At 38.1% G+C, this 27,716-nt stretch overlaps 1 protein-coding gene across 1 annotated transcript in view; it reads left to right on the top strand.

Moving 5' to 3' along the window:
- Karybeta3 (karyopherin beta 3) overlaps positions 1 to 27,716 on the top strand; it is a 328,330-nt gene that overhangs the window by 33,426 nt on the left and 267,188 nt on the right. The window contains exon 2 of the mRNA XM_090369326.1: positions 1,402 to 1,482. Within this exon, the coding sequence (XP_090225452.1) occupies positions 1,402 to 1,482 (81 nt within the window). The remainder of the gene's footprint in view (positions 1 to 1,401; positions 1,483 to 27,716) is intronic.

The raw sequence follows: 27,716 nt of genomic DNA on the forward strand, positions 1-27,716 counted from the left end.
CATATATACATTGCCAATTAACAAAATTAAATGATGTGATAATTGGAAGAACATTTTCCACAGGTTAGCAAAATAAAAATAAATTTACACTTATGTACATACCTTAATTAATATTTCTTAATTGGTATTTCTGTTCATTGACTTTTTTTGTGTTGTAAAATTTAAAACAAAAATATCTCACTTGCACGTATCACGTTAGTTGCAATTTTGTGCGTGCGGTGTTCTTTGTTATTGATTGCTTATCTTTTTTATTTTAAATTTTACAACCCAAAAAAATGTCAGTGAACAGCAATATCAATTAGTATGTATATATTACAGTACTGTATTAATTAAGGTATGCATGTAAGCATAAATTTATTTTTATTTTGCTAACCTGTGGAAAATATTCTTCCGATTATCATGTCATTTAATTTTGGTAATGTATGTATGTGGCCTCTTTGTAGTGCCTCCAGGACCTGGGGCGCCTCCGTAGCCAGGTGGGCAGTAGCAGCAGTGTGTAGCACACGCTTCTTGATTAGACAGGGGTTCGAGCCCGTGACCACCAAATACAGAGGATGCAGAAAGGTCAGGGAATGACCACCGCATATCCCCGGAGCAATATGGCCTTAGTTGCTAATGCTCCTAAAAACCAAATAACAAACAAACCAGGACCTGGGTCCATCTCCGCCAATTGTCTCTGTAAATGGCCCGAAGCTGAAAAAATAGGAATGAAGAGAAGATTCTGAAAATTTATTTGTTTTTTATATGATTGAAGAGGAAAGAGAAACACATTTCACTATAATAACGTAAAAACCCACAGAATTCCAACTATCGGTATTATTGCAAATGCGATAAGATCGAGTTTACTACCCATTTATAATAGATTGCACTAGCAGAAAAGCCCAATAAGCCAGAAGGTGCAAATTATTTTTATTGTTTTATGGTAGTGACCTCCAGAAATGTGCTTTAGAAAAATATCACAAAGGCATTCAAAATTGATTTTTATAACCGAACATGTGATAACGATGAAAGTGTAGTACATTTGAATCATTTGATTTGGTTTTTCGAAATTCGCTTCTATAAAGGTGGCCAATTCCACTAAACAGTGATCATGCTCACCAGTACCTACTTATTTTGCTTTACGACAGGGTTAACGATTGTCTCAGAGACAATTGTGGATAATCTCCAGTCTCCTGCCCCTATTAAGCAGCATGTTGTCCCAATTAAGCATAGAAAACCCTGGTTATTTTCTCAATTAGGTTCTGTTCTTTAAGATTTGTCCCAAATAACCGGAATCCACTGTATATCAATATGCTTTCTAATTCTTTCCTGATTTGATTGATTTGTATGTTTATTTATTTATGACAATTTTTTTTTTAGTTGGTATATTTAATTTAAATTTTTTTTTTTTTTTTTTTTCAGCAAGTGTATGATACCATACCCTTGGAAAACAAGATAATGTTTTTACTAAATTCTCTTTCAAATACTGGAAATGCTGAAGAGGTAATCTTTTTATTCTAATAATCTAAGTTATTGAAGCTTTATTTTTAATTTTTTAGAAAATAAAGGTTTCTAAGTATTTGTTCTTTATTATTTTTAAACATTTAAAAATTTTTTTGCTTATTTGCAACAACCAAAATACAATCTTTTGTTATTAGTAAATAGATACTCTTAAAATTTGCATACAGCTTTACTTTCAAATTGGTCATAACCAAGCCATTGCACTGAAAATTGTAATTGAGAGGAGAAAAAAAAAACTGTCAGAGAGGAACCAAAAATGAACTGAAAAGAAAAATAAGTGTGAACCAGAACTTAAAACTGTTATGTATTTCATTCCTCTTTTTCAGTAAGTATAAGTTGTCGATTGAAGATGGCATTTTCTCAGTAGTCAGTAAGATAATACTTAGTTTGACAGTATTTTGTCTTCTTTTAGAAAAGTTCAGTACAGGTCATCAGATGCAAAAAAGCTACGCTTTATTTGCATATAATGACCTGTACTGATCTAAGCTCTTTTTTTTTTTTTTTTTTGCTGTGTAGCAGTCTTTACAAACACAATTCCTTTTATTGTGTACTCTTCCTACTGCTAAGAGGTACTTTTATTCTTTCAACCCTGGAATTTCCCCAGACTATCAACCTCAGTCACCCAGGGAAGCAATTTATTTCAGTGGTTAGTGCCACAGCACTAAATTTTGATTTCCTGTGATGCAGTTTGTTAGTTCGCCCTAGTACGTAATTTATATTTATGCTTTTGTGTTCCCATTTCAATGTGAAAATTCCACTGTCATTCAATTTTCACTCCCTCTCAATGTCTTATACATCTCAATCAGATCCCCTCTGAGATATTTTGTTTACAAGCTCTGTAACACACACCTTTGTAATTTCTTTTCATAGATTTCCTGTTTTCTTATATTAATAAAAGAAAAGTGTCCTATCTTTGGACTCTTTCAAGGTAGCCATCTTTTCTCAAATGTGGCCTCCAAACCTGAACACTATTCCAATTACAGTCTCACCATCGGGGTATTGATGATGGTACGTCCCCAGTTCAAGGGGGATTATCCCTGAATGTAATAAATTTCACAGTTATGGATGCAGGGGACTAGTTAGGTGGAAGGTTTGTTACATTGATTAGTTGTGTCTGGTTTTGGGAGAGGATATCACCTTATTGGAAAAGATATAGATTTTTAAAGACTGAGTTTTAATTAGTAAAGGCCTATACAACCATATAATAGTGCCACCACTGGAGAAAGACATGGTGACCTATTCCAGTATTTTTCACCAGAAAACTTTATGAACTAGCTGAAGAATAAATCGATAATGCTAGGAAAGGTCAGTGGAACAAGGAGAAGTAGTTGGCAAAGAACACGCTGGCTCGACACCATCAAGAGCAACACTGGCATGAGCATGAAGGACTGGAAAGAAGCTGCTGAAGACTGGACAGCATGGAGGCAGCTTTCCCATAAAGTCTCCGAAAGTCGGCTGTGACTGAACGGATGAAAACGACAAACAAATTATAATGGGTTAGGAAGAATAGAATAGACAAAGGGCATTGGAGTGGAGAGGAAGTTCAATAACCTGTGAAAATAATGTTTCCCTTATCCAACAATTATGAGTACAGGCATTCCCCGACTTACGTAAGGACTGCATTCCGTGGAACTCTGCATAAGTCGGAATTTCCGACTTATGCAGCACTCGCAACTATGCTTGCTGAATTTGATTGAAGCGAAAAAGAAATGTTCAACGAACATGTAAATAGAATTATTTATTCAATTTTTTTTTTATCTCATGCGTAGGAAAAATTACAAGTGTGTAATTACAAAAATTTCAAAATTATAAAATTACAAAAAAGGTATAATGTCAGCAAGTTTTACCTTTCGAGCATCATTGCCAGAATCAACGTCTCCATCTGATAAGTACAGCGCTGCAGAGGTTTGAGTGCTGTGGAAATTTAGAAGGGGTTTTTCCAACACATCACAATTTCTCTGCTGCTGCAAAATCGGCACTGGCGACTTGACTGCATACTTTAATGTTGTGGAAACCAGTGCGATGCTTGAACCTATAAAACCTGTTGCTTGCCATGAACTTGACTTGGGGTTTGCCGTACTTATCCTTAATATCTTCATAAATACTTGTGGCTTTTGCTTGAATGGCCATTAGACTCAGGGGCACTCTTCAGAATCTGATTTTCCATTCATGTTATTAATAGCTTTTCCATCTTTTATATAGCACCTGAACGCTGTTTTGTGATCACTGTTGATTCTTTAATATGTTCTTTTATACATGCACTGTCCTTTGAAATAGCAATGTCCTTTGAAACTGTTGAAGCAGCGAGACTTAATTCCCATGCAATGGATGACAAACTTTGCCCTGCTTCTTACTTCTTAATCATTTTTATCTTCATTTCTAAATCAATTTTGTTTGGTTTCCTATTACTGCCACCACTTGTGCTTTCTGTTGGTCGCTTTCCATTCATCATTGTAATAAGTAAATAGGAATGAAGAGAAGATTCTGAAAATTTATTTATGTTTCTTATATGATTGAAGATTTCAGCAAAGGGGAAACATTTCACTATAATAACATAAAAACCCACACAATTCCAGTTATCGGGATTATCACAAATGCAATAAGATCGAGTTTACTACCCGTTTATAATTGTTAGATGCACTAACAGAAAAGCCCAATAAACTGGAAGTGCAAATTGTTTTTATTGTTTTATGGTTGTGACCTCCAGAAATGTTCTTTAGAAAAATATCAACAAAGCCATTCAAAACTGATTCTTATGGAACATATGATAATGATGAAAGGGTAGCACTCCATTATAAAAACGACCTTTTAGAGAGATAAATAGCTTAGTTATATAGCGAAAATTTCAACTTCCAAGGTCTTGGAATGAATTACCAAAAAAAGAATGTGTTTTTGGGTTCACAATACCTCCATTTATTCCTATGGGATACAAAATACATTTCGACTTTTTTTTAAGTTTACACCGGCTGGCAAAAACTTACATAAAGTCGAATTTATGGAAGTCAAGTATTATGTAAGTCAGGAAGTGCCTGTATTTAGACTGCCTGAATTGAACCTTGTTGGTCCATGCAATGTTCCAGGGCCACATGTCATGTCATCCACCTGTGTGCTATCCAAACCATATAGCAAAGTTACATCATCATTGCTGATTTAACTGGTGCACCACATGGATCTTGAAGGAAACCATTACAGAATGGGTCAAAGTACTTTGCTAATGATTTCACTAATTTCAATGAATTTCCTGCGAGACTGTAGATCACTACACCTCAGATTGATTTCACCAACAACATCTGTCGCAGCTGGGCAACATCCTCTGCCATGCACTACAAAGCACTTGTTTATTCAAATTTTCTCATAATTTTGGGAAGGGGTGGGAATCCTCTTCTGAAGTTTTTTAAACATGGGTACTTATAGGCTTTTTTTGCACAAATTGTATTCTTAGGAGAACATTTTTTGATATAAGTGACACATTTCAAATTAATGTGAATATTAATTTGAATTAATATTCAAATAATAAACCTGGAAACAGAGCCACAGAAGCTTTCCAAAATATTTTTTAAAAGTAATTTTTAGAATTGTGCAAATTATATATAATTCAAATAATGTGAATTACTTAATTTTACATAATGCAGATCGTGCAGTGTGTATTTAAGGACATGAAACAGGTCCTCCTTAATAAGAATGGAATAATAGAAATCACATGGATTTGTGAAGGGGAAGTCTTGCATGATCAGTTGTTATATCTCAAAGCTTGATAAATCAAGCAGCCAGATCACTATAGCGACAAAGAAATCTGACCTAGTGACTAGTACAAGGAAGTTTTTTTGAGGATTGTGTCAAGAGATAATTACATACTGGTGGAAAGTAGTGCGTTATTCAGTGGCATTTCTGCTCAGTTGGTTCCAGCATTAGCATGATGCAGGCAAAGCAAACTGCAGTGAAAGGCAGCTATAAATTTTGGGAAACACTGCATTACCAAGCAAACACATTTTCTTCTTTCAAATTCAAATTAGGAATAAAACTTTATTAATTCATTCCTGTTTTCCTAAACTAACAGATAATAGCAGTTTTATCACGATAAGTTAGATGAGGGGAAAATAAGCATATCTTTGACAATGTTGGTAGTGGCAGTATGTTGAAAGCATTGGGAGCAAATTCCTCTAAATTTCAGATACATCTCAAACTTAGAGTAGTTTGAGATATATATCTCAGGCCCTTACATTGTATAGAGTTTGGCTTTTCTGTTGCTATTATTTTTGTTTGATATTAAAATGTATTAGTAAAGGCATTAATTCTTGGCAAAGTGTGTTCTCAAACAGGAGCCATAGGCAGCGTTTTACTGCTAGTTTTATTGCTATTGGTAAACTTTGCTTTCCAGACTTTTATTTTCATATACAGAGTTTAGCTTTTTGTTGTTGTTATTATCTGATATTAAAGTGTATATTTTGCTTGTTACACAAGCAGCTATTAGTTGTGCACTTCCTAAAGCGAAAAATGTAATGTTAAAAAATTATACAGCCAATCCGAAAAATTGGAAAACCACAAAAAGAACTGTGGTATATTTATGTTATTATTTTAGTAACTCTGATTCTTTGGAGTCTGGCTGAATGTCTTTTTGGGGGAGCCATGCATTCTGGCCTCTGGGGGGGGGGGGGTTCTTTGATTCTTCTCTTTTCTATTCTAAATTTTATTTGTAGTTGTAGTGGCAAATGATGCAAGAAAGCAAGCTTACATAGCATCAGCAAAAAAAAACTTTACCCATTCACTTTCACAACAACAAATGGAAGACTGTTCCAACAATCAATCACTCGCTGGCTGAAGGTAAACTTCTGCACATCTATCCTGCAACCATCCTTCAAATTAAATTTATGCTCCCTCGTGTGTGTAGTCTCATCAAGAGGAAGAATGCCATTAACATTCATCTTACTCAGTCCATTCAAGGCCTTAAACACTTCAATCAGATCTGCCCACAGGTTTGTTTGTTTGTTAGTTATTTGGTTTTTAGGAGTATTAGCAACTAAGGCCATATTGCTCCGGGATGTGCGGTGGTCATTCCCTGACCTTTCCGCATCCTCCGTATTTGATGGTGATGGGCTCAAACCCCGATCTAATCAAGAAGCGTGTGCTATTCACTGCTGTTCTTCCCACCTGGCTACGGAGGTGCCTTTGCCCACAGGTACCTAGTCTTGAGACGCTGCAATTTGCAGAACTAAAGCCTTTCTCGGTAAGACAACCCTTTTGTTCCCATCGCCAATCTGGTTACCCTTCTCTGCACCCGTTCCAGCATATCTACATGCTTCATAAAGTGAGGCCTCCAGACCTGTATACAATACTCTAGATGCAGCCTAACAATCACCTTGTACAAAGGGATAATCACCTCCTTATCACTACTAGCAAAGTTTGAGTATATCATTGACAAAATCACATGAGCTGGCCTGACAGCACCTTTCCACTGCTCATAGAATTTCATATCTGACTGCAGAGTTACCCCCTGGTCTTTTTTTATTTTCTACTACCCTGAGTGTAGTTCCACACAGTTGATACTTTACTCTGAGATTACTTCTATCCATATGCAGTACCTTGAATTTGTCAATGTTAAACTTCAACTGCCATTTCTCAGTGCATCAACCCAATTTTCCTAGTTCTTGCCGCATTAGCTCACCCTGATGACTGTCATTAACCACCCTGCCAACTTTTGTATCGTCTGCAAACTTAGATATTAAGCCTGATATAACATTATCGATATCATTAATAAATATTGTAAACAACAATGGGTCCAGCATTGAACCCTGGGTAATTCCACTAATAACATTAGTCCATGAAGAAGAGTGCCCATTGATAATCATTCTCTGTCTTCCACTTAACTATCCCTTTATCCAAAACAGTAACTTGCCTTTAATACCACATTGCTCCAGTTTATACAGCAGTCTTTTTTGGGGAACAGTATCAAAAGCCTTCCTGAAATCCAAGTTTATGATATCAGAATTACTTTTTCATCCAGTTCCTTTGTCACTGCATCATAGTAACCTGTTAGATTGGTTAGACAAGGCTGCCCTTTAACAAATCCATGCTGTTACTGCAGTATAATTGCATTCCTGTCCAGATGGTCCTGCATTACTTCTTTAACTAATGAACTCTTTTTTCCTAGAGCAGATGTTAACTAACAGGTCTGTAATTACCTGTGTCACCCTTTGATCCCCCTTGTAAATTGGGGATACAATTGCGCATCTCAAGTCCGTGGGACCCCCAAATCCAAGGATACTCATAGTTTTGGCTAATTGCTTGCTCACCTCCTTTGCTGCCTGCCTTAATATGATTGGATAGATCCTACCACCCCAGGTGCCTTTTTTATGTTGTTTCAACAATTTTTCTTCCACTTTCCTTTTGTTTATCACAGAGTCATATAGCTCCCGTTAAAATTGGATAAACTTCTGACATCCCTTCCCATAAAGAATTCCTTGTGTGAATGTAGATGCAAAATATGCATTCAATCTGTCAGCAACCTGAGTATGGTCATCAACAGTTAACCCATTGACATCATGTGATTCAACCCCTTCCTTCTACTGTTAATAAAAGAATAGAAGTCTTTGCTGCTTTTCTTGGTATTCTTCACCAAAGACCTCTCACAATCTGCCTTAGCTTGCCTAACCTCCTTTGTGATTGATTACAGACTAATTTATATCTACCATAGACTTCTGTATCACCTGATAATTTATGTGCATCTCGTGCGCTTTTCTTCTCTGCCACTTATCTCAGTTGTTCATCCGACATCCATTTACTTCTAATCCTTGAACAGTATTTCTTCGTTGATAGGAAAAACCTAGTTGCTTCTATGATTACTTTCCTGAATGGTTTCCATTTAGAATTTGCTATTGGTAACATCATCAGTTTGTGCTGCTGCATAAAACTTAAAAACTGTCTGAGACAAGAAAGTAGTAACCGTTATGAAAGCAAAAGCCTTTACCCTTGAGAGTAGTTATGTCTTTAATTAGATTCCACATTAGTATACTCTGATTGCTGACATCCATGGGTCTTTTACCTGCAGATTCTTAATGTATATAGAATCACTGCTGATATTCATTTCTGTTCTGATATAGAGATAGTTATATTCATAGGAGCAGAATAGCCTTACCTATAATCCTATTAACAGCATTAATTATTTTGCTGTATTCATTTCTTGATTCAAGTGTTTCCTAAGTTTAATTTAATAATGATGTAACTGTGTTCATTCCCCATAATAAATAATTTTTTAATTTTCAGAATGAAATCAACTTTTCCCTCATACCTGTCTCTACCTATGTTCTCTATTTTATATTGTTTTTGTTTTGATTGACTAGCGTTACAATATGAGAGGCTAACTCTTTGTTTGGTTTCTAATGGGCACCACACGAGTGAATATATTTTTGGTTTGAAATTAGAGAGATTGTGCAAACACTGCATATCCCCAATTTAATTTGCCCCACAGACCCACCTTGAATTATACCTGGCAGGTATGATTCAAATTACAATTTATATTTTGGCATCCATAGCAAATTATAATTTGGTTCTTTTTACCTGTTCTCTGCACTTTTCTGAAAATTTCTCTGCACTTTTCTGAAAATTCAACAAAAGTTAGACACCATGCAAACAGATATATAAACTGATTAAAGTGTAAAGTTGGAGAAAATTGTGACTAATGGGAAAAAATGTTTTTTTTTTTTCTGCAGATCAGAAAATGTTTGCTTACCTAGAAGTGTTTATACATTCTAATGCTAACATTTGGAACATGAGAAATATTTTTAGAACTGAACATTTTGTGTAGAACTGCACCTCATCAACAATGCTTACATATTATATCTCTCATCATCCTGTGTTTGCAGATTACATTTAGGTGTTTTGGCATTTGATCTAAAGGATAATGCTCTGCTTAACATGTTCACTGCAGAATGCAAACTGGCATCAAAACGAACTGCAATTTTTGTGCTTCAACGTAACTATATGTCCATTGAATTGCAATCAGTAAATGAGTTCTGTAAAAGGAAAAGCACATGAAATGAACAATATGGACACACTAATTGAACCATGGGCTGTTGCTTTACCACTGGGATTTTGTTTAGCATCAATCACTTTGTCTAAAGAGCCACTATAAAAGCTGTGTACAGGGTCCATAGTTTCATATATTCTTGCTTATGTTTAAGTTACTTTATCTAGTATTTTCCACAAGAAGAAAAAAGGTAAACTTTTTTTGAAGATTATGCTTGCCTAAATTTAATTTTTTAATTTGTGAAAAACAAAACATCCTTAGTGTGTGTCTACTGAAAAAGTTTGTGCAAAAAGTGTTTTCCTGTAAAATTTTACCCTAAATTATAATGGATCCACAGTTTGGGACATTAGGGCTCAGAAGGAACAGGGATGGATAGTATATTGAAACTTATGACATTGAATCAGCTCTTTATAATAGTATAGCTCTCATCATCATTTCATCTGATAATTAAATAGAATTCTGTTCACGTGATGCAAGATTCTGAATATTGCACAACTGTGTCTGTTGATATTAGAATACTACAAACAACAGATGCAGGGCTTTACTTGGAGTGACGATTCTTCACAGATGAAATCCATTTTCTAAAAAGTGCTGTGTACTTGTTCCATTGCCCTCACATTGGAACAAGTACACAGCATTGCCACTTATATTTGCAAGGGTTCTTTATTTGTGCCTTAGGGCACAAATAAAGAACCCTTGCAAATATAAGTGGCAATGCTGTGTACTTGTTAAGACTGGTAGTAATTATTTCCAGATTTCGCTATTCCCCTGTGGGAGTGTTTTTTATCCTGTGGTCAGTGGATTTTTTTTTTAAACCAACCATGAAAACTACATGATATTTAATTTTTGCCACTCTTTTTTTCGAATAAATTATTTATAACAAATCTCTGCTTAATTGCTTCGAGTCATTACTCAACATATTTTTTTTAAAAACTCAACTTTCATAAAACTGTATTTACATTCATTGTTTTATTCTGATGACAACACCAGTGGAACACTCAAAAATTACATGCTTCACTCCATGTTTGTTTTACAGTTTTAAATAGTTTACCAGTTTTATGGTTTTTAAATAGTTTTATCAGTTTTACAATTTTAAATAGTTCCCAAGAGAAAAAAACATTAAACTCTGTCCATCTCTTGTAATAATCTGTATAATTCATATTTAAATTTATTCAAACTACTCACCTCTACAACATCAGATGAAAGTTTGTTCCAACAATCATTCATTGCCTGACTGAAAGCAAATTTTTACACATCTATCTTAGTTGTCCTTTTTAAATTTGAATTTATGTCCCTTTATATGTTTTGTCCAAGCAAGAGTTAGGACCTCATCTGCATTTAATTTACTCAATCTGTTTGGATGTGGATCTGTTGAAATAGGTGCAGAGAAGAGCAACAAAACTAGTGAGGTGAATAAAAGTGTGCTCTTACCAAAAGATGCTTCATTTCTTCAAATTGCAGAACCTGGAACTAGGCACCTACAAGGAGATTTGATTGAGTTGTTTAAGGCATTGAATGGATTGAGTAAGCACAATGCTGTTGGAAACTTCTACTTGGTCCCATTACACACATGAAGGGGCATAAATTCAAATACAGGAAGAATGGTTGCAGAAGTGATCTGTAAAATGCGCCTTTGGCCAGCAGATAGTTGATTATTGGAACAATCTTCCATCTGGTGTTGTAGAAGTGGGTAGTTTGAATAAATTTAGAAAAGAACTAGACAAACTATTAGAGGGAATGCACAGGTGTTATGGGAAGGGGGTCTTTTTTTGGATTATGCTGTATAACCTTGCTTTTTTTATACGTTTTTAAGGCCTTAAAAACTTCAGTTTTTAAGGCTTTAAATTAGTGCATGTGCCTAATTTTCAGATTCTGCAGTTTGTAAGACTGAAGCTTTTCTTGTTAAGGGTACCCTGTTGTGTCCCTGACTAATCTAGTTGCTCATCTGTGCACCCATTCCAACAGATACATTTTCTTTCCAAAATGAGGCTTCCATATCTGTGTGTATTACCCAAGATATAACGATTGTTTTATATAATAGAAAAATCACCTTGTTGCTCCATGCCCCTGACAAAATGCCATGAGCTCTCCTAGCAGCCTATCTGTGTGGTTCAGAAAATTATGTCAGATTGTACAGTTAACCATAAATCACTTTTGTTCTCCACTACCTTTAGCACATTTTATCCAGTTGGTATGTTATTCTGGGATTACTGCTTCCCATATACAGTACTTTGCATTTTTCAGTGATAAACATAAGATGCCACTTCTCAGTCCACCTGGATAATTTTTCGAGGTCTTACTGAAGTATCATGCCCTGACTTCTCTCATTAGCCACCCTTCCAATCTTCATACCATCTGAAAATTTTGAAATTGAACTTGATGTATCTTCATAAATATTGTTAATAAAGTTTGGAAACTTTAAAGAGTTTCTTAGCACCAAATTCTGAGACTCCACTTATAATATTACCCCAAGAAGGGGATGATAATTCAGTCATAGTGAGAAGAGAGCCTAAAAATATCTCTGCCATCTTCAATCCAGATTGACTCGATCTCGAGTAAAAAAAAGTTGATCCACTTGATATCGATGGTTCAACTGTTGGGGATCCTGCTCATTTAGCTGACAAACTGAATGAGTATTTTGCATCTACATTCAAGCATGACGAGTTATTTAGGGAGGGGAATGTCAGAAGTTTATCAAACTAACAGGGAGCTAAAGAATTTTGTAATAACTGAGAGCAAAGTAGGGAAGAAATTGTCGAAGTTAAACATAAGAAAGGCACCTGGGGTGGATGGAATCTATCCAGTTATATTAAAGGAGGCAGCAAAGGAAGTAAGCAAACACTTAACCATTATTATGGGAGCATATCTGGATTCAGAGAAGGTCCCCGTGGACTGGAGATGTGCAAATGTACCCCCAATTCACAAAGGGAGATCAAAGGGCAACACGAGTAATTACAGATGTGTTAGTTTAACTTCTGCTCCGGGGAAAATAATTCAGTTACAGATTACAGAAACATAGTAGGATCATCTAGACAAAACTGCAGTTACAGTTCAGACGCAGCGTGGGTTTATTAAGGGCAAGTCTTGTCTGACCAGTTTGATTGGGTGCTACGATGCAGTCACAAAGGAACTGGATGCAAAAAATAATCTTGATATCATATACTTTGATTTCAAGAAAGCTTTTGATACTGTTGCACATAAAAGACTGCTGTACAAATTGGAGCAGTATGGCATTAAGGGGAAGTTGCTGCTATGGATAAAGGGATGGCTGAGTGGGAGAAGACAGTGCTAATCAATGAACACTGCTCTTCGTGGACTGATGTTATTAGTGAGATCTCCCAGGGTTCAGTGTTGGGCATATTGTTTTTTTCTGTATTTATCAATGATGGCGATGAAAGTATATAAGGCTTAATGTCCAAGTTTGCAGACTATACAAAGGTTGTCAGGGTTGCTAATGACAGTATGCTATTGCAACAGGATCTAGAAAAGTTTGGCAGACGGGTTAAAAGGTGGCAAATGAAATTTAACATTTATAAATGCAAAGTACTGTATATGGGTATAACCCCAAAGCAATGTACCAACTGTGTGGTACTACACTTAGGGTAGTGGAGAATGAAAAAGACCTGGGGGTAAATGTGCAGCCAGATATGAAGTTTTCTGAGCAGTGCAGGCAGGCTGCCAGAACAGCCCATGGGGTTTTCTCAGGAATTTTGCTAGCTGAGATAAGGAGGTGATTATCCCTTTGTATAAGACGATGGTCAGTCCACACCTTGAGTACTGCATGCAGGTATGGAGGCCTCATTTTAGGAAGGATGTAGAACTGCTGGAATGAGTACAGAGAAGGGCAATGAGATTTGTGAGAGAAACGAAGGATTGCTCCTACTGAGAAAGGCTTAAGTTCTTGAAATTGCAGTCTGGAGATTAGACATCTGTGAGGTGATCTCATTGAGGTATATAAGGCCTTGAATGGTTTGAGCAAGCTCAGTGCTCATGGGATTCTTCCTCTTGCTCAGATTATGCACCTGCAGGGGCATAACTTCAAATTGAGGAAAGACAGTTGCAGATTAGATGTGATGGAATTTGCCTTTAGCCAGTGGGTGGTTGATTGCTGAAACAAACTTCCATCTGTCATTGTGGAAGTTGATAGCTTAAATAAATTCAAGGAAGGACTAGACAAACTTTTAGAGCAAATGGATGGGTGAAATGGGAAGATTCTTTATTTTTTGGCTGATGCTGTATAAGTACATTCTCTTGCATCATATGATTCTACTAATGCTGAAGTCATTTTAAAAGCCAGCTGGGAAACTTAATAGTTGGCCAGTTAACCATTTATCATGCCACACTGCTCCAATATGTATATCAGTCTTTCATGTTGGACAGTATCAAAAGATATGCTGAAATCTAATTATATGATGTTAAAAGGTAATTCTTGCCCTTCAGTTCCTTTGTTATTATGTCATATTAGCCAGTGAGATTGATAAGGCAAAATATTCCCTTAACAGCTCCATGCTTTGGTTGCTGTATAACTGTATTCCTGTCAAGTTGATCCATCCTGTATTACTTTTCTTGACACTATGTACATTATTTTTCCTGGAACAAAAGTTAACCTTAGATGTCTGTAGTTGCTCACTTTGATCTTCCCTTTGTCCCCCTCTTTATGAAGAGAGTAAACATTTTGCACATCTCCAATCCATAGGGGTCTCCTCCGAATCCAAGGATTCCTTCATGATTATGGCTAAAGGTTTACTTAGCTCTTTTGCTGCTCCTTTTAATATAATTGGTTAGATTCCATCAGCCAAGGTGACATTTACTTTTAGTTTCCAGTTATAATTTGGTATACTTCTTGTATGTTCATCCTTATCAACTTCTTTATGCTTGAATGTTGATGCAAAGTATTTATTCAATATGTCAGCAGCTGGAACATGATCATCAATAGTTATATCATTCATATATTGTGGGCCAATGTGATTCATTCCTTTCCTTCTAGCATTAACATAAACAAACAACTAATTTTCTACTTTTCTTTGGATCCCTAGCCAAAGACTTCTTGTATTCAACCTTATCTTGCCTAAACCTTTTTTGTGAATTTATTGCAAGCTAGTTTATGTTTACTGTGTGCTTCTGTGTTCCCTGATAATTTATAATCATCCAATGCATTTTTCTTTCTTTGTCACTAGTCTCATGAGTTCATCTGCCATTTATTTAGGCTTAAAAATCGAAATTGAATAGGATCTCTTTGTTAGTAACTTCTGTAATTGCTTCTCATTTAGAATTTGCAGCTGGTGACATTATCAATTGGCCCCACTGAAATAAATTTAAAACTGTCTAAGGCCATTGTATTACCTTTTACAAAAGCAAAATTGTTTCCTTTTACCCTTGAAAGTAGTAACATCTTTACATAAATCTTACATCAATACATTGTACTGCCCTGTACGTGGTAACTAAATTCTCAGATTTAATATTTTTATTATCATTAGTGATAATGTGTAAGGGCACAAAATGTGATGTTATATATCGTATTTTAGCATATTTTTTAGCATTAGTTGAGGCATATGAAGCAGGAAAGCAAGCTTATATAGCATCAGCCAAAAAAAAAAAAAAAAAACTTCCCATTCCATTCATCCATTCACTCCAAAAGTTTGTCCAGTTCTTCCTTGAATTTATTTAAGCTATCAACTTCTACAGCAACAAATGAAGTCTGTTCCAGAAATCAACTACCCGCTGACTAAAGGCAAATTTTCATTCATCTATTCTATAACAGACTTTCCTCAATTTGAGTTTATGCCCCCTCAGCTCGTGATCTGAACAAGAGGAAGGCTTTATACACCTCAATCAGATCTCCTCACTGGTGCCTAGTCTCCAAATTCTGAAATTTGCAGAACTTAAGCCTTTCTTGGTTAGAGCACCCCTTTATTCATCTCCCCAATCTCGTTTCCCTTCTCTGTACTCGTTCTAGCAACTGTACATCCTTCCTAAAATGAGACCTCCAGACCTGGATGTTGTACTCAAGGTGTTTCCTAACTATTGCCTTATACAAAGGGATAATCACCCCCTTATCCCTGCTAGCAAAATTCCTGTATATCATTGATAAGACCCCGTGACCTGCTCTGGCAGCTTGCCTGCACTGCTCAGAAAACTTCATATATGACTGCACAATTACCCCCAGATCTTTTTCATTCTCCACTACACTGAGTGTAGTAAAACACATTTGGCATATCTCTCTGCGGTTACTGCTACCCATATGCAGTACTTTCTATTTGTCAATATTAAGCTTCAGTTACCACTTCTCAGCCCATCTTCCAAACTTTTCTAGATCTTATAGCGGTAGCATACTGTCATTACCAACTCTAGCAACCTTTGTGTTATTTGCAAAAGCCTGATATACTTTCGTCAGTATCATTGATAAATATACATAACAACAATGGGCCCAAGACTCCACCAATGTCATTAGTGGAGTCCTGGGGGACTCCACTAATGACATTGGTCCACGAAGAGCAGTGTCCATTGATAACCACTCTGTCTTCTCCCACTTAACCATCCCTTTATCTATTGTAGCAACTTGCCCTTAATACCGTTCTGCTCCAATTTGTACAGTAGTCTTCCATGTGCAACAGTATCAAAATCTTTCCTGAAATCCAAGTATATGATATCTAAATAATTTTTTGCATCCAGTTTCTTTGTGACCACATCATAGTATCCAATCTAATTGGTCAGACAAGGCTTCCACTTAACAAACCCATGCTGTTTCTGAATTATTACTACAGTCTTGTCTAGATGATCCTGCTATGCTTTTTTAATGAGTGACTCCATTATTTTCCCCGGAACAGAAGTTAAAACTATCAGGTCTGTAATTACTCATGTCACCGTTTTATCCCATCCCTTGTGAATTGGGGATAAATTTGCACATCTCCTATCCATGGGGATCTCCCCTGAATCCAAGGATGCTCTCATAATTATAGCTAAGCGTTTGCTTACTTCCTTTGCCACCTTCTTTAATATAACTGGATAGATCCCATCTACCCCAGGTGACTTTCTAATGTTTAACTTCAACAATTTCTCCTCCACTTTGCGCTCAGTTATTACAAAATCACTTAGCTCCCTGTTAAAGTTTAATAAGTTTCTGTCCTCCACTTCCTTACAGAATTTCTCGTGTGTGGATGCAAAATACTCATTCAGTTTGTCAGCTATCTGAGCAGGATCATCAACAGTCAAACCATTATGTATCAAGTGGACCAATTTGATTCATCCCCTTCCTTCTAGAGTTGATATAAGTAAAGAAATCTATGCTGTTTTTCTATGCATCCTTGCCCAAAGATTCCGTGTAATCTGCCTTCACTTGCCTAACCTCCTTTGTGACTTGATTACAGACTAGCTTACACCAGTGAGCCAAAACATTATGATCTGCGAGTTGTTAGGCAAATCGAAGCAGCTGCAGGTGAACTACAGCGCATGCGTGGTTCGGGACATGGTATAAAAAACACCTGATACTGAGCTCCATTAATCAGTGTTATTCTTGTTCTTCAGGTGGGAAAGGCAGTGGACTTAAGCGAGTTTGACAAAGGCCAAATTGCAATGGCCAGATGACTGGGTCAGAGCATATCTGAAATGGCATGGCTGGTGGGATGCTCACAGTCAGCTCTGGTTAGTACCTACCGAAAGTGGTCCGGGGAGGGGGAAACCTTCGAACTGCCTGCGAGATGTTGGATGACCACGGGTCATCAATGCTTGAGGTGAGTGAAGACTCTCCCTAATGGCACTTGGCAACAGAAGGGCGACTGTGGTGCAATCCACCGGTAATTGGAATGCTGGTGATTTGAACCCTGCTGAAAATGGAGCTGTGTAGCCGCAGATGACTCCAAGTGCCCATTCTAATCACGGTTCACCCCGCAACAGTGCCTGGATTGTTCGAGACTGGTTCGCAGAACACGAGGAAGACTTTCAGGTATTGCCTGGCCTCCAAATTCCCCAGACATCAGTCCCTACAATGGGCATGCAAAAATCGAAACTGGACCTTGAGTGATTGGAAGATGGTCCAATGAATCACGTTTCCTGTTGCACCATGTGGACTCCATTGTTTACCTGGGGAAGTGATAGTGCCTGGATGCACCTTGGGATGGAAACAAGCCAGTAGCGGCGGTGTCATTCTTTGGGTGATGTTCTGCTGGCATACCCTGGATCCAGTCATCCGTGTGCTGGGCACTCTGACATCTACCACCTACCTAAACATCACAACCACAAGCAGAACTTGAGTCATCCATGTGCCTGGAAAAAAGGGATTCTTGTTCCTGTTTCAGGACAAATAGCAGACTGACAACTCGGACAGAGTTGACGTGAGTGATATGCAGCCCAGCTGCCGACACCACATGGCGATCTCAGCCAGGCAACCTATCCCGACTCTCTTTAAATCCTCGTGTGGGAGGGCCCCCACCCCTCCTTTCCTTCTGGTGAGGCATGTGTATGCCTCACTGATCTACTGGTGTTGCCTACTCTATTGTCCCCATACTTCTGCCTTATTCCCCCGTCTACATTTTCTTCCCTTCCATTTTTATGCAAGCATATGCCCCCACACCAAAACCATAAAAAACTCCAAATTAACTATGCCTTTTTCGGCCATTTTTACATCTAAGCGATATTTTCCCACACAATCGACGATATGTACATATTACATATGCATGTATATTTTATATATGCGTGTGTATATGTATGTATTTTTATATATATATAAATTTTTTTTTTTTTTTAGGTCCTAGCTGCTGAAATCTCAGGAAATTAGGTGGCAGGACCTGCCAGAGTAAAAATAGTGTACTAGGTTCCTGGTCTGCCTCCACGGGGTGTGAGTGGGGCAACGTTGGGCCTCAGCAGTGTGCCGGGCACTCTGATGTCTACCACCTACCTAAACACACAACCACAAGCAGAACCTAAGGTCATCCATGTAGCTGGAACAAAGGGATCCTTGCTCCTGTTCCAGGACAAATACCGGACTGACAACTCGGACAGAGTTGTCGACGCCACATGGCGATCTGAGCCGTGCAACCTATCCCGACTCTCTTTAAATCTTCGTGTGGGAGGGCCCCTACCCCTCCTTTCCTTCTGGTGAGGCATGTGTATGCCTCACTGATCTACTGGTGTCGCCTACTCTGTTGTCCCCATACTTCTGCCTTATTCCCTTCTACATTTTCTCCCTTTCTATCTTTACGCAAGCATATGCCTCCACACCAAAACCTTAAACAACTCCAAATTAACTACGCCCACTTTCGGTCTTTTTACATCTAAACGATATTTTCTCACGCAATTGAAGACACGCACATATGTACAATATTACACACGCATATATATTTTATGTGTGTATGTATATATATTTTTATACATATATATATATATATTTTTTTTTTTAGGTCCTAGCTGCTGAAATTTCAGGAAATTAGGTGGCAGGACCTGCCAGAGTAAAAATAGTCTACTAGGTTCCTGGTCTGCCTCCACAGGGCGTAAGTAGAACAACATTGGGCCTCAGCAGGGATCTAGTGGCTAAACGACCTGATGAACCGTTCAATGGTACACAACATAACACAAATTCAATACCCACACACTTTTAAATCTCTGGCTTTGCCAGCAAACTGGCACACTCACAATGTAAGCAACACGGAGATGGGGAAACCCCTGGTGCCTCTAGACTTCATCACACTTTACACTTTATCTAGCCAACTGGGCTAGCCAGGTGGGTAAAGTGCCTGCCTGGCAACCCAAAGGTTGCGGGTTTGATTCCCACCTCGGGCTTGGATCAAAGTACTGCAAAAACCTTGGGAGGTGCACTATGGCCACAGAAGCCTATGCGCCAACAACTACCAAAAAAAAAAAAAAAACACTTTACCTAAGCATCATTGCTGACCAGGTACACCCTTTCATGGCAACGGGCTTCCCCTCTGGTGGTGCCATCTTTCAGCAGGATAATGCGCCATGCCACACCGCCCAGATTGAGACTGGTTCACGGAACATGAGGAAGACTTCTATGTATTGCCCTGGCCTCCAAATTCCCCAGACATCAATCCCATCGAGCATCTGTGGCTTGTATTGGAACAGCAACTCCAATCTACGGCATCTCAACCACAGATCTTACAGGAGTTGAAGGGTCTGCTGGTTAGGTGTTGGTACCAGATACCACAAGACACATTTAGAAATCTTGTAGCATCCATGCCTTACCGGGTATGAGCTGTTTTTGCTGCACATGAAGGACCAACACCCTATTAGGTAGATGGTCATAATGTTTTGGCTCATCAGCGTATATCTACCATAGGCTTGTGCATCACCTGATAATTTATATGCATCCCCCACATTTTTCTTTTCTGCCATGAGCCTCATTAGTTCATCTGACATCCATTTAGATCTAAATCTTGAACAATATTTCTTAGTTGGGACGAAAAGCATAGTATCTTCCTTGAGTGCTTCCTATTTAGAATTTGCTGTTCGTAACGTAACATCATCAGTTGGTACCACTGTATAGAATTTAAAAACTGTCTGAGACCACTGTAGTCACCTTTACAAAAGCAAAAACCCTTCCATTTACCCTTGATGGTATTTACATCTTTAATTAAATCCCACACTAGAACACTGTGATCACTGCCACCTAGTGGTCCCTTTATATGCAAATTCTTAATGCTTGAGTAATCACTGCTGATAATCAGATCAAGAGTATTACTCCCTCTGGTTGCCTCTTGACCATGCTGCTGTAGATAACAATCATCCAATAAATCCACAAAAGTCTTGCTAGTGTTGCGAGTGACCAACCCACAAATTCCAGTCAATATCTGGGGAGTTAATATCCCCTATTATCAGACAGCCTAATTTTTTGTCCACTCTATATTTCTTTGTATAGTTGTTCATTGCTCATTAGAGTCATTAGGCCTATAATGGCCTAGTCTGACCTGTAACATTAGGCCTATAATGTCCTAGACTAAGGCTGTCACACCAAACTGAGTTAGACCGGGGTTCGAGCCCGTCACCACCAAATACGGAGGATGCGGAAAGGTCATTCAGGGAATGACCACCGCACATCCCGGAGCAATATGGCCTTAGTTGCTAATGCTCCTAAAAACCAAATAACATAACAACAACAACCAAACTGAGTCAGCATTGCACTGTCCACCAATGTCAACTGGATGCACTGCCTTAGATTTTGTGTTTTTTAACTAACAGCATAACCCTTCTTCTCTTCCTATCCTTTCTGTACCCATTGCACTCCCCAAATTCCAATTCTGTCTTCCTTATATCTGTGTGACACCACGTCTCTGATATCCCCAACAATATTTGCTTTTGATGTCTTGACTAGTGCTTCAAATTCATCAAATTTATTTACTATACTCGCAGCACTGGTGTACATGCAAGTGGGATCCGGAAAAGTTGCCCCCCCACATTTCGTCTCCCACATTTCGCCCCCAGTAGATGATGAATAGGCTATAGAAATGTAAATAATACACCTAATTTTTTATTAATTTTAATTTATTTTGTTTTAATAGAATGAATCAATCAACGGTAATCAATCAATCAAAGGTAAAGGTAATCAATCATAGAATAAATGCACATTATTATTGTTTAAAACTTGAAGTTGTATGCAATGCCTCTAAGGTAATCAATCACATTACGATTTTGAAAATCTTGGACTATTCTTTTGATTCTAGCAGAAATTGCAACATACTTCTTGTTCCATCAGAAAACCACTCCTGGCTACGCGCCAATAACTGAAGATTGTTACTAGTGGAAAAAATAAGCTTGCGACCCGGGAGCAGTTCGTCCTGAGAATCATACATTAAAAACTGTTTAATAGATTTGATAATTGAGAGCTATTAAGTGCTTGATAATTCCTATATTCTATTATATTATAAATCAACAGGGATTACCTTTATTTTAGATATAGGAAGTTTCTTTTCCAACTCTCCTAGTCCAACTCGCTAATAATTCTTGAGGATGGCGATATCAATTTTGCAAAACAGGTGGGACATCTTCCCCACTGTCAGAACCGTAGTGTTCAGACCGTGCGGTCTCAAAAATGAGCGCTCAAGACTTCTGTCTTCAAACACCATGCCTCTGGCAGCAAGGAAACCATTACGTAGATTGGCATAAAATTAGATTTTTGAAGTTCTAAACTGTTTAATAAATATGGACCGATTATTTCTTTTGGTCCTGTAGCTGGACTTTAGAGTTAAATTTAGTCATTTCTACTGGGGGCAAAATGTGCGAGGCGAAGTGCGGGGGGCCACTTTTCCGTAAACCCATGCAAGTATACCTGCACTTGTTCTTACTCTTAGTTGCCCTAACACAGCCCATGTATTTTCTTGTTTCATGATGACTCCCAACAGTTCTTGAGATCCCTATTAACTTGCCTTCCAAGCCACTGCTCATTTCAATAGAAGCAGTGCAAGAAGCACTTCCACCTCTGCCTGCAGCTACTGTTAATCTATTAGTCTTTGTATTACCCCAATCTAGCAGTTTTCTGACCCACCTAAGACTGCCTCGATAGCATCAACAAATATTCTTGCACACTTTCTATTTAAGTGTGTCCCATCCCTGTAGAAGCAGTCTCTCCAGTTAGCAAGTCATTTGAAGGTTGACCCAGTCTAAAGGGTCTTCTGTATGAATTGTACTTCTGCATGTGAATTGATATACTAGGCTTAGAATTGTAGATTGTTGTCCTTAGGCTTAATGAAAGAACTTTTTAACAAGATACAGTCTGCAGAGTAAGTAGTTATGTCAATCCTGGCAATTCTCTGGCTGATGATTAGAATAAAAGGAATATTATTGGTGCCTGAGGGTTTCAGGTTCTTGTGATTCTTGGTTGTTTTTTCAATCACCTTTTTTTTACAGTTTTGTTTGAAATTTTACTTGTAAATGTTTCCCTCTTTGTTCATTATGAAGTAGAAGTGGTAGGATTTGTATCCTTATGCGTTTAATTTTATTTCCTCATTTTTTCCTTCAAAATGGAATTTCGTATTATAGTAATAGCCATATAGTGCAAGGAAACCACAGGCTTTTGCTGCACTGGCAAAAAAAAAAAAAAAAATCCCAACCAAGTAGATAAGAAAACACGAATTGTATGCTTCCCTCCTCACACAGATAACCAGTTGGCCTTTAAATTTATTCAAATTCCCAGCCTCAACTGCCTGCAAGGGCAACTTGTTCCACCTATCTACAACTTGTTGACTAAAAGAAAACTTTCTACAATCTAATGTATACCTCAACCCCTGTAATTTAAATTTATGATCCTAAGTTATGGAATTGTTTAGAAAAGGTGAGAATTTTACCTTCTTCACGTAACCGGAGTTTTTCCTCATATGCTCGTCCATCTGCCAATTTCACCATTCGAGTTGCTCATCTTTGGACTCTTTCAAGAAGCTCAATGTCTTTTTTCAGATGAGGTCTCCATACTTGATCACAGTATTCCAAATATGGTCTTACAATTTGAGGGATTAGTGTCAAACCTCGTTAACAAAAAAATCATTTTGTAGTTGATGTTTTTGTAATTTACTAAAAAAAAAAAAAAGTCATTTGACATTTTCTTGGTTTACTGGGAATATACTTACAGCCTAAGCTAACTTGTAAAGTACTATAGAGATACAATTTTTTATAGTGTAGTGTTTGTGTCTAACGGCACCAGGGGTTTCCTCCCATCTCCACGTTGCTTTCATTGTGGGTGTAACAGTTCACTGTAAAGGCCAGAGATTTAAAAGTGTATGGACTTTGAGATGTGTTATGTTGTGTACCGTTGTTCTTCTGGACATTAGCTGCTGGGACCCAACGTTGTCCACACTATGCCTCGTGAAGGCAGACCAGGTACACCAGTATTTGGATATTTACTCTGGCAGGTCCTGCCACCTAATTTCCTGAGATTTCAGTGGCTAGGACCTATTTGTAAAAAAAAAAAAAAAAAAAAAAAGGGGGGTGATAAGATGCTGTTAGAGTTGAGAGAATCTGAGAGAGAGTTTGCACATTAATTTGGATGCTTTAAATTTTGGTTGTGTGGGACACACTGTTGACTTAGACAGAGTAGGGGGAGAGACTGAAGACGGGGGGTGAAAGTCAGAGTAGGAGGTCGATAGGGAAAGTGACCCCTGGGAAGATCAGTGGGGCAGGCCTATGCCCCACTAGGAGGAAGAAAATACAGGGAGGGGAGAAGACAGAGTCTGTTCTCTCCCCCCCCCCCAGGTGGTGAAAGAAAGTACCATGCAAGGGAGCATTGGTATTGGATTGCCAATGGATGCCTTGGCAGCATAGCTGCAAGAGGAAGTCATATCAGGTGGCCCAGATTCTTCTAGTCCAATCTGGTGGATTGGAAGGTAGTCTAATCCAGTGGGTCATATCAGGCAGTCCAATCCAGTGTAAATCCGATCTGGTGAGTTGATTTTATCAGTTTAGTCTGGTGTTTCACTTAACTGTACAGCACTGTTCTTGTGTCAAATTTGTGGCACCCAGGTCCAGTCAGTGTACGGTCATGTCTCTGCTTATTGGTTTGTTGGTCACATTTCGTGGTTTCAGTTCAGTGTCGTGTTGAAAACGGATCCACTTCTTTGAGAGTCCTTGTTTTGTTAAGTTTGTTGGAGTCAATTGACAGTTCCAGTTTGCACGTCGATGTTCAGTGGTTGAGTTTGCAGTTAGTGAGTGTCTGGTATAGAGGTCCAGAGACTGGCAATCAGGTGGAATGCTGTAGTCGTCTTGTCCAGTTCTGTTTGTGAGTCATGGGACAGAGTCTTCTAGCATTTTGAGTTTGGAATCCTCGGGCTTGCTGCGCCATGGTTATCTGTTCCTGATATTGTCTTTGTAGGGTACTGTTGTCACACGGCTGTGCAATTCCGTCGCCATTAAGTGTTGGGGTTTCGGCCAGAGTCGGGAGATCACTAGTTGTTATGGAGGTGGCAGGGATCTTTGTCATGAAAAGAGATCCTGAGCAAATTGGGTGAATGCCCTGTAGTATTCTTCTTCCTGTATTATTAGGTGTTCCTGGTTTCGGAGTAGGGAATGGATCCTTGTGACAAGCTGACATTGCAGGTCTCATAGGTTTCACAGTTGTGTATGAGGTGCTCCCACGATTCCTCTTGCCCGCAGGAGAATTGCAGTGTTTCCGAGATTCCAAAGTCAAAGAGTTTTTTCCTGAAAGAGCCATGTCTAGTCAGGAGATACATAGCGTGTAGTCCAGGTGAAAATCGGGCCGGAGGATGCAGATATACTAGATTAATCTCGGGGGTGAATTTTTTGGTAACTGTGCCTTTTGTCGAGTCTGACTCTGTCCTGCCAGGATTGTTTCAGGAATTCATGAGTCGTGCCTTTTCCAGGTTCTTGTTGGGTCTATAGTGAAGCCAATGCAAGTGGTTGTTCTCCCTTTTGACAGTTGAAAAAGCAGCCCACAGCGGACAATTTCCAGGTCCAGGGGAAGAGTACCTGCGAGGACCTGGAGCGCGTGGGTGCTGACTGTACAACGTGCTCTAGTGATCGTTAACAGAATTGAGTGGTGAATTGATTCTAGCTTGCATCTATTCACTACTGTAGTTGCCTTTTTATCCCATACACCAGCTGCGTAGGCCAGTATCGGGATGAAGAAGGCCATGTAAAAGAGGAAAGCGTTTTCCTTTTCGGACCCCAGTCCCTCTGGGTAACCCTAGCAACGAGTGCAGAAAATTTTCTTACTTGGTTCGTAGATAGCAGAGGTACGGTGTGTAGGAGAGATTCTTGTCCAGAACCAAACCAAGATATTTGAGTTCAGTTTTGAGCTTTATGGTTGTCCCTCCGACCTTGATTTGTGAGGGCCTTAGATACAGTTCTGTGACATGATATGCATTATTTGTATAAAGTAAAACTAACGTTATCTCAAAAAGGTAATACAATTTTGTAGTTAACGTTTGACGCTAAACCCTCGAATTGCCTTATACAATGGGATTATGACCTCCCTATTTCTACAGGATAGTGTTCGATAAATCATCGATAGAACACCATGGGCTTTTTTGGCTGCCTGTTTACACTGTTCAGAAAACTTCATATCTGCCCATATTGTAACTCCCAGATCTTTTTCTTCCTCCACTGTTTTTAATTCAGCCCCACTAAGTGTATAATTTATTTGTGAGTTGCTATTCCTCAAGTGTAAAACCTTGCACTCAGTACCCTTAAAATTTATTATTATAATAATAAATGATAATAAATTCTATTAAGAATTTATTCTTCTTCTACCTATTATTATTGTTTGTAGTAGTAGTAGTGGCAAACGATGCAAGGAAGCAAGCTTAGATGGAATCAGCCAAAAAACAAAAAAAAACTACACTTCTCATATCACTCATCCTTCCCCTCTTATAGTTTGTCTAGCTCTTTGAATTTATTCAAATTGCCCACCTCTACAACACTAGATGGAAGTATGCTCCAACAATCTGCTTCAGGCTGCTGGTTAAGGCAAATTTCTGGACCTCTATCCTGCAACCATCCATCTTTAATATCAATTTATGCCCATCATATGTGTAGTCTGAGCAAGAGGAAGGATTCCACCAGCATTGAGCTCACTCAATCTATTCAAAGCCTTAAACACCTGAATTGTATCTCCTTGCAGCTGCCTAGTCTCCAGGCACTGCAGTTTACAGAACTGAAGCCACATCTGGTAAGAGTATCCTTCTGTTCTCCTCACTAATCTCACTGCTCATCTCTGTACCCATTCCAACAGTTCACATTCTTCCTAAAATGATGCTTCCAGACCCGTATGCAGTATTCAAGATGTAGCCTGAGCATTGCCTTTTGCAACGGGATAATCACCTTATCCCTGCTAAAAAAATCCCCGTATATCATTGACAAAAACCCATGAGCAGCCTCTCTATACTTCTCAGAGAATGTTATATATGACTGCACCATTATCCACAGCTCTTTTTCATTCTTTGCTACCATGAGTGTAGTACCACACATTTGGTACATTAATCTAGTGTTACTGCTACCCATATGAAGTACCTTGCATTTTTCAGCATTTGGTTCTTCTCAGCTTGTCTGCATAATTTTTCTAGATCTTTTTTGCTGTAGCATATCCTTATTACTGTCATTAAACACCCTGCCAACCTCTATATATCATCTGCAAATTTACATGTTAAGTCTGATATGCTTTCATCAGTGTCATTATTGAATATAGAAAACAACAATGGGCCCTGGGGAACTCTGCTAACATTAGTCCAAGAAGATTAGTTCACGTGTAACCACTCTCTGTCTTTTCCCACTCAACCATTTCTTTATCCTTACCAGCATCAGCAATGTGCCCTTAATGGCACACTGCCCCAGTTTGTAGATCAATCTTTTTTTTTTTTTTAAATAAAAACCCCAAGCACGAGAGCTATTAGAATCTATAGTACTTAGTACCGTACTTGGGATGAGAAGATGAAAGAAGATACTTGTTGACATTATACTTGAATTACCGTAGAATTTAATTTTCAGAAAATATATATAAAGGGAAGTTGTTTCAGAAAACAGAAGTTGAAGCAATAAATGAGGAAGAAGAAGAGTTGGTTCTATGAGTTTGAAGTTGGACAGTAAAAGGATGCTGGCTGGTGGCAGCATGTGTTAGGACTGGTTTAGAAGAGAGAGCAGGAATTACAGAAGCCACGAAATTACATCTGTGAGACAGAGAGTGGCGGGACTTCGTTAGAGATGAGTCATTAATTAATTATCCTCTTTTGAATGGAATCTAAAAGCTGGAGAGTGGTTTTAATTTTTTTGGTATTCACTGTTAATGTATAACTTGTAATAATATTATGTAAAATTGTAATATTATAAATGCAACCCTTCCAATTTTATTCTTGGTTTATGCATAAAATATAATTATGAGTTTGCCTCTTTTTAGGTGGTTCCTTTTATTCATTTTCATTACCTGTCAGTGTACTGACCTTTATTTCCTCTGTATTATCTTTAGGGTTTCCTTATTATGATAGGTTAATTATTGAATTAGTATACATTGCCTGTGATTAGCTCACTGCATTTCTATTTCTAAAGTATAATTTAGTTTATTGAAAGTGACTGTTGGTAGGAAATAATTTGGGACTAAAATATATAAAATTGCTAAACAACCATGAAATCAATTGTTTAATTTTTAAATTTTGAATATTTATTCCATGTAGTGGAACTTTTACACAATGTATTTGTTAATAAAACAGTTACCATTTATGGCACTAAGATTTATAACAGAAAGTTA

This window comes from Mastigoproctus giganteus, chromosome 3 (assembly GCF_048544385.1).
Source record: "Mastigoproctus giganteus isolate SK-2022 chromosome 3, ASM4854438v1, whole genome shotgun sequence".
Classification (NCBI taxonomy): Eukaryota; Metazoa; Arthropoda; class Arachnida; order Uropygi; family Thelyphonidae; genus Mastigoproctus; species Mastigoproctus giganteus.